Genomic DNA, 13727 nt, shown 5'->3' with positions numbered 1-13727 from the left:
CCTTTGAACTGGCCATACTTGTTTTTTTTGTATGACTTGTGGCTTTTTTGCTGAAAACTGTGTATTTGGGTCTATTTAATCGTATAACTCTGCAAATCAGATTCTCCCCTTCTCTCAGTGTTGCAGTTCTTTGTTAGTTTTGTTTGTTTTGAATGTTGTAGGCTCTCTGATCCTGTAAGGATCAGGTTGAGATGTAAACTTAATGCCGCAGGGCTTTTCTGAACCTGGGCTTGCATAGTCAGTTTCTGATTTCCCCATGTTTACATTTGCTTTTGAATAACCTAGTCCTTGATGTATGGCATTCCAAAAGGAAAAAGTTACTGACTACTATCACTTCAGCCTGAGGAGCTTGCTATAATGGCCACAGACTACTTTGTCTCTACTTCTGTGATTAAAACCAGCAATGAGTGGTCTGGAGCACAAATTTGTGACATTTGGAGGATTGGGTCCTGTTGCCCGTGTTCGCTCCTGCACGCTGCATGTTCTTAATCCATGAACATGTATATAGCTGCCTGCCAGAGGGCTGGGGGTGAGGGATAAGTAGCTGGTGTCATCCTAAGAGCATCCTTGTTAAGTTTAAACTGTACTGCATTTGTACAATAGATATATTTATGAAGTTTAAAGAATTTTTGAGATTGAGTAATCTAGTATAGTTAAGAAACTCTGTTATTTGAAATGTGTTTAAACTGGGATCTGTGTGTATATATATATACATATATATATGTATATATATATTCTTAGGAGTTGGTAGGTTTACTATCAGATTTAAAAATGTATGTTTATATCAGTAATTATCTGCAAATAAAACAAGATCATATTATAGATCATCTAGATGACTCCTTTATAAACTAGCAGGAGATTGTGACATCTGAGAGAGAACAATATTACTTTGTGATATGCTATTACTATCTAAGGACTGTGGGTGTAGTTTAGCAGAAGAACACTGGCCTAGCATGTATAACGTCCTGAATTCCATCCCTCACACTGCAACCCCCTTCCCAACCCTATAACAACAACAACAACAACCCACCTCTTCAAAAAACCCCACCCAAATGGATTGAGGAACAGTTAATGCATAAATGATGTATTCTTGCCTAATAGAAGACCAGATGATGTGATAACTCAATGCATTGATAGAAATTTTATGGTCATTCACATTCTGTTAGTTAACAATTTTTGAAACATCTTTTACATTTTAGGTAGTATCTGTAAGGAACTGCTGAACAAAGACCATGCCACGTGTAGAAAAGAAAGATTTATTGAAGCACAGAATGCTGGGCTGCTTCCCTCGGGATCAGAGTGCAGCAGCTCTGCAGGAATGAATAGGGGGCTTTATAGGAGGGGCCACACTGTGAGGAAGGGAGGGTGTTCCTCCCAGAGAACAGCTGGGCCGCTGGCCTCCGTTTATCTGTGATCACCAGATGGAATGGGTCGACATGCATAGCTAGTTGAGAAACGGGAAGTTCCTGCAGTTTTGCAAGCAGGGAAACAAGCAGGAGACTTTTGCAAGCAGTCATAAATCAGGTGGTCTGGTTTTGGTGTTAGCCTTGGTGTCAGGAAGAACGCCGCTCACAAAGAAAGCTCACAAGAAAAGTCTCTCATTCATAGAGCTTCATAGAGCAAAGTTTAATGGCAGGCCCAAACTGCCAGGCTGGCCAGGGAAAAGATGGCACAGCAGCGAACCTGGGCCAGGTGTGGCTTTTATAGAAGGGGGAGGTTAAGGAAGTTAGGGCATGTGCGGTAGTCTTTGGTAGGGGTGGGGCTGTATTAGAGCAGGGGAATTTCTGTTAAGGGGCGGGGCTGCCATTTTGAGCTATTCACAAAATGGTGACATTATTATTCTGCCATTTCCCCATTTTTTCTTTAATAATGATGGGGTAGGGACTTGGGATTGGGAATTGGGGCAAAGCGTCGGCCTCTTAGCTGCTTCTTGCTGGCAGGTGGTGCTGTATGGGACAAGATCCTCAGACTCCTGCATCCTGGTGGGGGCCCTCATAGCAGTTCTCTGGACAACCAGAGGTTGATATCCCTGGAGGTGCAACTGGTTAAACTTTTGATTAGCAATAGCAGACATGTGGTCTAAAAGAAATCTTTGTACTGTTTTTATGATACAAGGGAGGAAGTTTAAGAATATGAGAGCAAGAAATATAGGCATTAGGATAGGCATTGGCCAGGAGAACCACTGTGAAATGTTGTTCCCTAGACAATTTCAAGAGTCCTCCAATTCCCTTCTCCATTTTTCTAATTGTTTCTTGAGAGGTGCCGCCACTGGTGGAATCCATTGAGCTTGACAGCAGTGGGTGTCATGAGAATGACTAGATGAGGGCTGGTCCACCGAAGTCCCAGTGGAGAGGGTAGAAGATGCTTTTAGGAGAACAAGATGCCCTGGTTTAACAGCAATTGTTACAGGATGGGGTAGGATCTGGTCTGCATGCTCTCTGAGAATTTCCCTGAGAAGGCAGGTAGTCAGCCAGAGGAGCAGAGTCTGTTGGAGGCAAGTTTTCTAAGAGAAATGGGTGGCCATACATTATTTAAGACCCAAATAGGAACATTAGGAGGAGCATAAAAAGGTGTCTGCTCAGGGACTGCATACCTAGGGATCTAAATTCCGCAAAATCCTTTAACTGCCAGGAAAGCTGTAAGCTGTCTTATGGTATGGGGGTTGGGAAATGGAAGATTGGGTTGATGCATTTATGACTCAATGCATCCCTTTAAGGCCACACCTAGGTAGGTGACCTGTAGGAGACATAATTGAACCTTCTCTTTAGAGACTTTGTATCCCCAGAGGCCAGAAAGTTTCAAAAAGGACTCAGTTGCCTTGCAGATGATGGGTACTGTGGCTCTCATTGAAGAAGGGTGGCCTCTGGGTATTGCCAATCTAATAAGTCTTTGGTTAGGGTTTGTCCACAAAGATGAGGGCTGTCTATAAAATCTTGTGGCAAAACTGACCAGGTTAGTTGCTATGTAGCGTTTGTGGGACCTTTAAAGGCAAATAGAGGCTGACTGTCAGAATGCAGGTTAAATGTAGCACTTTTGGATAAAAGAGAGCTTTAGCTCATTAAATAGACACTTTTAACTTTGTAAATGTTTGTACCATATTTAGATAAAGTATAACAACACTGTTACAAGGTGGTTATTTAAGACACATAAGCAAATATGTAAATGAACTCTGATTTAGTAGTACTTAAAGCTTGACAAGATCAGCAGAAAACACAAATAATTTTTGTGTTTTTTGTAGATGTTACTCAGAGCAGAACAATATTAAGATAACCTTGTTATTTTATTGACATAGAGGATTTGATTTTAGTTTGACATGGCCCTAAAAATCTTTTAGGCAACTCTTAGATTATACTCAACTTTAACTTTATTACACATCGAAGCTTTTTATTATACACTTTTAAAACTTACTCAGACTTTTATATAACGTATTAAACCCTTTGATGGCTTGTCTTTATCCCTCTTATTTGAAACAATCTTTAGGATAAACCCTTCTTTAAAAAATCCTTTCTCATCCAAAAACATTTTTTTTCCTTTAACTTCTCAAAAAATACATTTATTATCTATCTATATCCTCTTTAGTTGTTTACTTTGTAACTTGTATTTTAAAATTAACTTTTATAAGAATTTTGAATTTATTATATGGACTGGAGTAACTATTAGTAGTCCTTGATGTTCTAAGGAATAAGGCCCCATTGTTCCTCAGGCTTGAGGGGATATTGTTTTGGGTGTGGAAACTGTGAGGGATTTTTGAGTTTTATTTGAATAGGGAGGGCCGTCCAGGCTTGCCTACACTCATCTCATCAGTCCACATTGTGGAATCTATTTGTTCCCGAAGGAGGGGGCAGCAGAAATAGCTGCCTAGAGGGAGGAGAACTTGAGCTTTTAGTTGGGATAGTAAACCCTGTCCCAACAGGGGCATTGGAGTTTTAGATACTATACTATGAGGAAAGAGTGACAGAAGAGGAGGTCTCCCCAAGAGCAGGCCAGAGGCCAGGTAAACTAGTGCTCTAGAGGCTGGCCAGATTTGCCCCGAACAATAACTTTTGTCATTGGACCGGGGACCCGGAGAGGAAGGTAAAACCGAGAAATGAGCTCCTCTGTCTAGCTGGAAAATGAGCTTTTGGTTTTTTTTTTTGTCGTAATGGCTACTATGAGGCTCCTCAACATCAATACCAAGAAGTGGAGTGTGGACAGGGGACCGGGACACATCAATCCATAGGAGGTGGCACCTTGCCTTCCATCTGGAGACAGGGGCACTTAGACCTCCAGTGGTTACCTTTGCACCGAGGGCAGGGTCCTGGTTGGGGGCGGGGCTGTCTCCCGGGCTCTCCCCCTTAAGCATTCTCTGCAGAAATTCGCTCCTGTCCACCATGGTAGCAAATTCGAGATGTAGGCCCCAGTCAGGTGGGGGCAGCAATGAGGTCATGTCTCTTACCTTTCTCTCTGTTAGTAATATCCTGGTTATAATATACAGATATAGCTAGTTGTATTAGTTCATCCAGTGACTTTTCTCTTTCAGCCATAGACTGGTTTTCTACAAATATCAGGGGCTGACTGTTAGAAATTTATGTTTGAGGAGAACCTCTCTCACCTATGACTCTGGGTCCACTGTCGTATGTTTTTTAATAGCATCCTTAAGATGTAGAAGGTAAGGGGATTTTTTTTTTAGGGCGTTGCTGTAAAGCAAAGTTGTTATTTTACATTGACACCTGATACTTTGGAGTTCAGATATCTAAACTGTTCTGGGCCTCAGTTTCCTCACTTGAAGAATGAGGGATCTGGTCTAGGTTAAAGTTTATTTGCTCATTTCCAGGTGCCACTAGTATTGGGGCTCATTGTAAATGGTAATCATTTCCAACCTGAGCGGCCTGGGTCAGAACCCATTGCATTTCTAATGAGACAAGAGTCTTGTCTAGTAGAAGCATAATATCCTTTCATGTCAATTGAAAGTTTTGGATCACAGAGATAAAGGCTTGAATGTATTTGTCTGGGCATCAGTACAGCTGTTTAGATGTTTTTAAATTTCCCTTAGATCTGATAACTGGAAGGGGACATAAGACTTGCCCTCTTCCTACCATTGCCTGTTGAAAAGAGAAGCACTCATTAAGAGGTTCTGAGTGTTGGGGTGGCTTAGAAGGTAGAAATTTGTATAGGGGACCTCAGTTTACTTTTTTTACTTTTATAGAAAAGGTCTAATTGGAATATGGTATTGTAATTTAAGGAACCCTGTGAAGGCCACTTCTCTTGGTCACCCAAGGCATACTAAGGCCAGGCCTCAGTACAAAGCTTTTAATATTTTTTTTTAACGTTTTAATAGACAGGCCAGAAGACTGGAATGGGGCAGGTCCATCTAGAAAGAATAAAACGCTAGAATCCCATCTTTTAGCTAACAGCAGGCAGCCTCTTTAATAAAGGCTACCTTTTTAACAAAGAAACAAATCATTTGTAAAGTTAGAGAAGGGCATTCAGAGGGCATTTCAGGCCAATAACAGTACCATATGGGACAACTAGTGTTAATATTTGGAGGGAAAAACTTATGTTGAGGCCCAAGGTATAGAAAATTTTAAATGAGAAGTTTAGAGACCACAGTAATATCTCTTTTGTTATTTCTGGAACGATAACCTTGAGCTAACAGTTGGCTTACAAGGGCTGGGTCTGATGCCCCGAGGTGTGAGGTGGGGCTAGGAGAAGGACTTGTACAAGGCACAGCTCCCTCCACACACACACCTGGGACAGATGACCCTAATCCTGCAGCCTGTCGCCCCTTCCCCCTTCCTGTGAACTCTGTGTGCATTTATTCTAGGGGAAGTGGTGGTGGGCCACAGCCATTGCCACGTGTGGCTGGAGGCCCAGGATGTGCTGGGTCCTCTCTATGGATTTTCTTAGCTATGGCAGGCGTTTTTGCTGTGTCCAGGAGCCAGCATCTTGTGCATGAGTGTGCCCGTTTGCTTTCCCTCCTCCCCTTGTGGGGGTGGAGTTACAGCGTGAGTGTGGCAGCCACAGGTTTTTATAAGTGCTTTCGTAAAGCAGCTGACTTAAAGTTACTTTAGACTGAGAAGCCTGACATACTATTTGGAATAACTTAAGTCATAAGGTACCATGTTATAAGTTTTTCATGGGAGGCAGGGTCCCAGTAAGCCCAGGGACTGGAAGGCAGACAGAGACAGAGGACACGTGGTGAGACCATGGAGGAGGCAGAAAAGGTGTCCTGACATCTTAGGTAAGGGAGGGGAAGGCAGAGCCTGGAGGCATGACACATGCCTGAGGGATTACCCATCACCTGCATCTCTAGGTTGCTCCCATTGACTAGTACTGGAACACTTTCAGCAAAATGAAACCTCCACTCTCTGGTCACTGTCTCAGGAAAAAGGGACATTAGATGGGAAGGGGAAGAGAAGCAGTCATCAGATGAGATAATCAAACAGGACTCTGCCAATGTAGCATGAGGCGTACCTGAATAAACTCGGGGCTTGGTCTCAGCCCACAGGAAGGGAGCATGAGCTCTCCCAGAGCTGGAATCGCCTTGAGGCCAGAGTTGTTAAGGAGTGGCTTTCTTAACTCCATGATGGGGAAAGTTTTTCAGGAAGCTAGGAGGAGATAGGTATGGTAAGCAGTGGAAGAAGTCTGTTTACATGGGGAAGGAGGAGGTTTGGGAGAGGAATTGTTGATTTAGAAACTGGTTTACAGGCTAATAGAATCTGTGCAGGGGAACAGAAAGTACAGAGGGAGGGTTTGATGCAGAGATAGGGAAAGGATTGGATGTAGGAAAGTTCCTTCCATTTACCAGCACACTCACAGAGATTGTATAAATCCCTTAGAATATTGGGATTGAAAGTGCCATTAAGTGGCCATTTGGAGGCATTGTCTAATGGGCATTAGGGCCAGGCCTGATTACAGAGAAAAATGAGCTTTTGTGGCTTATGATCAGGCGTAGGGCAGAGGGGCCCAAGGTTGTCCAGGAGACATCCCAATGGGGAGTCTGAAGGAATTTGGGATGGTCCAACTCCCATGTGAGGCCTGACCTGAGGATAGATATGGCAGGTGTACCCAAAATATCAGGTCCTCAGGAGAGAGAGAGAAATGTGGAACACAACATACAGAGGAAACGTCTTCACCACGGGGGTCCACAGTCCCTAGTGGGGAACCCAGTTGGGGACGAGAGTGAGCTGTGACCTAGCACTAGGGTTTTCGAGGAAATGAGAGAGAGAGAGAGACCACAGCTCAGCGTGCAAGGAGGACTCACTGAGGGAGAGAGGACCTTGAGGGAAGATTGGCCAGTGGTGGATGGCAGTTGGAGGTGCCCTGGGGCAGAGGAACTTCCCTGTGAGCTAAAGATGGAGTGGCGTTTTTTAGGATTGGGGGTCCCAGTAAAGCAGCTCAGATCCCAGAGGAAGGGAATGGGAGTTGAGAGAGAGAGAGAGAGAGGGATGGGGGAGGCCAGGAGAGCAAGGTCAGTGCCAGGAGTGCAACCTGATCCAAGTCATGGCACCAAGTGTTAGGCAAAATGCCGCTCACAAAGAAAGCTCATAAGAAAAGTCTCACGTCCATAGAGCAAAGTTTAATGGCAGGCCCAAACTGCCAGACTGGCTGGGGAAAAGATGGCACAGCAGTGAACCTGCTGCCAAGGTGTGGCTTTTATAGAAGGGGGAGGTTAAGGAAGTTAGTGCATGTGCAGTAGTCTCTGGTAGGGGTGGGGCTGTCTTAGAGCATGGGAATTTCTGTTAAGGGGCAGGGCTGCCATTTTGGCTGATTCACAAAATGGCAATATTATTGTTTTATCACTCGGGACCCTCCGCCTGCCCCAAGAATGCCAGGGAACTAGCAGGCCAGAGAACTGGCTTGTGAGGCAGCTGAATGATGAGCCAAAGCCAGTATATAAAGTAGGATTTATTAGAGAGAAAGGAAAGGCTACAGCTGGAGAAGAGTAGTGAAGCCCGGATGCCGGTAGCTCGGTAGCTCGCTACTCAGGTGAAGGCTGGGGTTTTTATGGACGTTCTAACTCTGGGTTAGGTGGGTTTTTCTCATTGGCCATGGATTCACGGGCTTTCTCAGGTGAACTGGTTTAGTTTGTACCTTTATTGGGGGAGGGGAAACAATCTTGAGAGCATTTTGCTCATCAGCCCTGTGGCAGATCTATCAGATTCTGTATCTCTCCTTTAGGATGCAGGAGTGCAGGCCTCCATCTCCCCAGGATGTAGGAATGATATTGCCCTCCATGGGTTCCATGGGGGATGGGATACTCACTCATCTGCCTTAGGTCTCCAGACCCAAAAGTGTAAAATAGCATGTATTAAAGAAACTGATTTTTTCTTTTTTGCTGGTTCTGGGGTTTGATTCCAGGGCCTCAGGCTTGTTTGGCAGATGTTCTACCATTTTAGCAGGTCCCAGCTCTTTCTGTACTAGTTATTTTTCAGGTAGGGTCTTGAATTTTTTTACTGGGGCTGTCCCGAACTACAGGCCTCCTATCTATGCCTCCTGTGTAACTGGAATGACAGGTGTGAAACATCATAGCCAGCTTTTTTGTTAAGATGGGGGTCTTGCTAACTTTTGCCTGGGCTAACCTTGAACCTTGACTATCCTGATCTCTGCCTCCTGAGTAGCTGAGATTACAGACGTGCTACCACACCTACCTTAATTTATTTTTAAAATTTACTTTGGTAAGCTTTGCTTTTGCAAAGATTCTAGTTTAGTATGCTTTGTTAATTATCTTTAATCTGCAGAAAAGAAACTCTTGAATTCAAGAACTGTTTATTGAATTTCTATTGTACAAGTTACTCTGCTAGTCACTGATGGTTTTTTTCAGTTTTTGATAGCATTATCTAACATTGGTATGCATTTCTGCTCCAAAAGTACCAAAACTTGTTCCAAGATAGATTTATTTACCAAACTATTTTCTGGCTAGATTTAAGTATTCCATTCTTCTTATTTTTTTCTACATTTTTTACTTCTAGAATTTTATTCTGCTTTCAATAATATTCTGATCATTTACCCTCTTGAAGTATCTTCAGAGAATGACGATAAGACCACCATTTCATACCCGTGTAGGAGTATGAGAACAAATATAAAGATTTTCTGATCTTTGATAAGATTTTCTGGAAATAACTTCTTATTTTAATCTGGAAGTTAATGGCTCCTGAAATATCTATATATACATATATATATATAGATATGTATTTTTTTCCCCCTTTTTGGCAGTACTGAGATTTGAACTCAGGGCTGCCCACTTGCTAGGCAGGTGCTTTACTCCTTGAGCCCTGCACTAGCCCTTTTTTATGTTGGGTATCTTTGAAGTAGGGTCTTGAGAACTATTGCCTGTTCTGGCTTCAGACTGTGATCCTCCTGATCTCTGCCTCCTGAGTAGCTAGGATTACAGGCATGAGCCACTGGTGCCTATGTATGCATTTTTCTTAAAAGACATTCCAGACTTTTGTCATGTTCACGTAGGGTTTGGATACAAACGTGTAAGAATTAGTGCTTGGTAAATAGGAGGCTGACCTCCAAAATACAATCTTGAAAGAAGCCGTGGTTTGCTAATAAATGGTTTTCTAATAAGGATCCTGTGTGGTGTGGTGTTTTGCCACACCATTTCTGACACTGAATGTGTTATCCTTTTTTTGATAGCAACACCTAGTTCTCCAGCAGCAACTGGGTGTCTGACACTAACTACCTGGAGTGAACATGGACTTCATAGGTTAAGAGTGCTATCTGTTTGCCCCCATTTACAATGCTAGATACAAATGGGATGCCCAGGCTACCCATATTCTGCCTGACTGGTTACAAATTTGGGGATTCCCACAACTCTCCCTTAGGTTTGATAGTTTGCTAGAAGGACCCAGAGAACTCAGGAAAGCACTATACTTAGCATTAAAATCCATTATAAAGGGTACAGCCTAGAAACAGCTGTATGAGGATAAAGGAAGCACACATCTTCTATGCCCTCTTCTAACACAGTGATGTGTTCACTAACCTGAAGCTCTGAGAACCTTGATGTTTAAGGGTTTTATTGGAGGCATCAGTGTCCAGGCAAGATTGATTAAATAATTTTCATTGGTGATTGAACTTGATCTCCAGCACCTGGCTCTTCCCAGTGGTTTGGATGTGGCACTGAAAGTTCTAATACTCTTGTCACTTGTTTTTTCTGGGGTCGTCCGTCTTCCTGAAGCTGTCAGGGATTCTCTCTCCCAGATTGAGCCATCTCATTAGCATATAAAAAACAGTAAATTCCAAAAATCTTGGAAGCTCTGTTCCAGGAACTGGATACAAAGACCAGATATTTACCTTTTATTATACCTCAGTATTGCCTCAAATTCTATAAGTGAAGCTTGCTGAATAGTTTTGGATTTAAGCATGTGACATTAAAATTTATATATATAAATATTAACTATATTAATATTTAACATTAAATATATTAAAATTTATATAAATATTAAATATATTAATATTCAACATATTAAATATGTTAAAATATATGTATAAAATTTTATACATATATAAAAATTTGTATAAACTTTCCTAATACTTTTATAAAATATGAGTTAAAAAGTGAACAAAACTCGGACACTGGTGGCTCATGCCCATAATCCTAGCTACTCAGGAGGCAGAGATCAGGAGGATCATCGTTCAAGGCCAGCCCAGGCAAATAGTGTGCAAGACCTTATCTCGAAAAAAACCTTCACAAAAAAGGGCTGGTGGAGTGGCTCAAGGTGTAGGCCCGAGTTCAAACCCCAGCACTGCAAATACATAAAAGAGAACAAAAATGAGTCGATTTAAAAATTTTAGTTTTATTTTATTGGAAATCTTTTTACTATATATTGCTAGACTTTGTTAGTCATCATTAATGCAAAGTAAATAGTAAATTCACTTAGGAAGAATATAATTTCCTACATGGAATACTCTTTAAAAGAGTGGGTTATCCTGGAGGTTTACTTGTTTTTTTTTTGGTATTTATGTGCTTGAATAATTGTACACTGGAAGATCTCAGAGGGGTGATTCTGCCTCATTTAGCAAGGTCACAACTGGGAAGTGAGTGTTGATAGTAATATCTATTGGATTCTAGAAGCAAAATTAAAACAAAACAACCAAAAAACCAGCATCCAGTGTTTCCATTTTCTTAGGCAGTGTTCTACAGGACTTTTGTTCTCTGTTTTTTTCACTGGTTTTAGTCCAGAGGGTTTATGATCTCTTAGGTAATTTTTAAAAATTCTTATCCAAATGCTTTTTAAATTTTAAAGTGTATACATTAGCTCTCATTTTAAAGATTGGACAATACTGGATAGGTTATTAAAGTTAATTGAAATGTTTCACTAAGTTCTCAATGTAGAGAACTAAGTGTAGTTGTCAGTGGGGTAGAGTCTGTGATCAGAAGACTTCCAAATTCTTTGTGTCCCACAAAGAAGAATCCATGGCAGGACAAGTGGGTGTAAATGGGGTTTATTAAAAGTTAGGGAAGGGAAATACAAAGGGGAGAGTGCTTCTCTTCCCCAGGGTGCTTTTAAAACCTATGCTAATCTAAGGGAAGGGAAGACCCAGATGATTCTCATCTAATAATCAATGACTGGGGAGGGGCACCTCACCCAGGCCAGGTGAGGGTGGTCCCTGAGCCAGTCATGGTTAATTTGAAATGCAATATTAAGTTTCTATGAGTCCTGAACGTTCCCTAATTTTAGCTTGCCTCATTGTCATTGAAATGAATTGTTTAGCTCAGACACTTTCACTATAAAGTTTATTTATGGTTTCATGTATTGCTTTTCTTTTCTTTCTGATAGGCTTTCAAGGATATGCTGTATTCAGCTCAGGACCAGGCTCCTTCTGTGGAAGGTAAGATGAATTATCCTTTAGGTTTAGTTATAGAAAACCTCTTTTTAAAGAAAGATATTTTAAATTGCAAGACATAAAATGAGTATGATACCTTTCCCTGTTATGTAGGCCTTTTTTTTGCTTTTTAAAATGTGATTATTTTATATTTTCATCTCTTCCCCCCCTCACTTTTTTTTTTTTTGGTCTTGCTTACTTTTACGCTATGATAGAACTTGTATTATGTCTTTATATCATCTGTGAGGGTCTGGCTATGAATTGTCCTCTACAGGCCCTTGTGGTCCCTAGCTGGTGATCTTTGGTAGGTGTTGGAAACTTTAGGAGGTGGGGCCTAGTTGGAGGAAGTTAGCCACAGGAGGCATGCCATAGAAAGATATACCTTGTCTCTGCCTCTTGTCTAACATGAGGTGAGCTGTCCACCATGAAGGAGCACCACACACTCCCTGCCATGATGTTTAGCCTCACTATGCCCAGAAACAATGAAGTTGGCTGATTATAGACTAAAATCTCTGAATGTGAGCCAAAAATAAACCTGTCCTCTTTTTAAATTGTTTATCTCTAGTGTTTGTTATAGTGACAAGAAACTGATTTAATACTTCATCTTAGCACTGTGAATTATATATTGGTTTATTCATAATTCTTTCTGTGTTGCTTCCCTCCTCCAATGTATTTTGACATCCATCCACCCAGATCCACCCATCCATTCGTCCATCTGTCCATCCATCCATCCGTCTATCCATCTATCCACCCAAAGCGAATCCTTAGTACATAATTGGTTTGAGCAACACAGCTTTCTATTTATGCACTGGGACTCATAAAACAATGGAGAATGTTTATTCTGTGTGTGTGTGTGTATGTGTAAGCATGCATGTTTATGTATGCATGTGCACAGTTTGACAGTTGTAAAACGACTGACCTGAGGGCAGTAGTTATCTTCAGTTAACTTTATTGATCTTTCCTTTTCTGTTATCTCAACTTCTCACTAGCTGTTCTTTTTTGATGGGACTGGAGTTTGAACTCAGGGCTTTGGGCTTGTTTTGAGCTTGCAAAGCAGGTGATCTATGGCTTGAGCCACACCTCCAGCAACACCAGCTAGTCTTTAAGGGTTAAGCTTTGATGAGATGCATGTTAAAGTTGTATTGAGTTCTTGTGTCAGTAAATAATTTAGAGCTAATTCAGCAGCTATTCTTGGGGGAGTGTTCTTTTTTTAGGCTGGGTATTTTTTTTAAAATTCTGCATCAGATTTTTTTTCCAGGAGAGATGAACGTGAAAAAGAATTTGTTAAGAATATTCTTACTGTATGTTGTATGAGATATTACACTAGTGTTCCATATAAGTGATTCCAGTAACAAACTATTAGACTAACCTTTATGACACAAAACAAATGCCGAAGTTGTTTAATAAAACCATACCTTTAAATACCAATAGAAAATGCATAGCTTTTAGATTGAATAATTCTGGATTAAAATGTCCTTCCAACATCTCAAAATCTTGTCCCTTACCATTTAAAACTAGGGCATTAGCAGTTAGGTATTAGTTTAATAATTTGTCATTGAATTTTGGGTTATTCTGTATTTAATTTTCTAATATTTAACTCAAGACACTTAAGATTTATCAAAATGTTCAGTACCATATTGGGCAAGCTCTTAACTTTATGCGCCTGAAAGGACGCCTCTTTCAACTGTTTTAAGAATGTAAGAGAAATGAAATTACATGGAAATTAAACTCATTCCCTGCCATGTGTAACTTGCATTAATAGGGGTTATTTTAATTTTATTCTCAAGGTAGTACTACTTATCTTTAATTTTAAGTGTTCTGTCCAGTTCATAACACATACTCAGAGATACGTTTGGAAGTTGTGATGATACTTGTTTGTTTTCCTTTATGTTAGAGCATGGTCCTAGAAATTTTTT

General features: G+C 41.0%; 1 protein-coding gene across 1 annotated transcript in view; it reads left to right on the top strand.

The window, feature by feature from the left end:
- The window catches only part of Xpr1 (xenotropic and polytropic retrovirus receptor 1), a 172434-nt gene that overhangs the window by 21550 nt on the left and 137157 nt on the right, over positions 1 to 13727 (top strand). The window contains exon 2 of the mRNA XM_020165078.2: positions 11766 to 11817. Coding sequence (XP_020020667.2) covers positions 11766 to 11817 — 52 coding nt within the window. The remainder of the gene's footprint in view (positions 1 to 11765; positions 11818 to 13727) is intronic.

This window comes from Castor canadensis, chromosome 11 (assembly GCF_047511655.1).
Source record: "Castor canadensis chromosome 11, mCasCan1.hap1v2, whole genome shotgun sequence".
Classification (NCBI taxonomy): Eukaryota; Metazoa; Chordata; class Mammalia; order Rodentia; family Castoridae; genus Castor; species Castor canadensis.
Note: the sequence above shows the minus strand (reverse complement) of the source record. Positions and strands in the feature narration are given on the sequence as shown.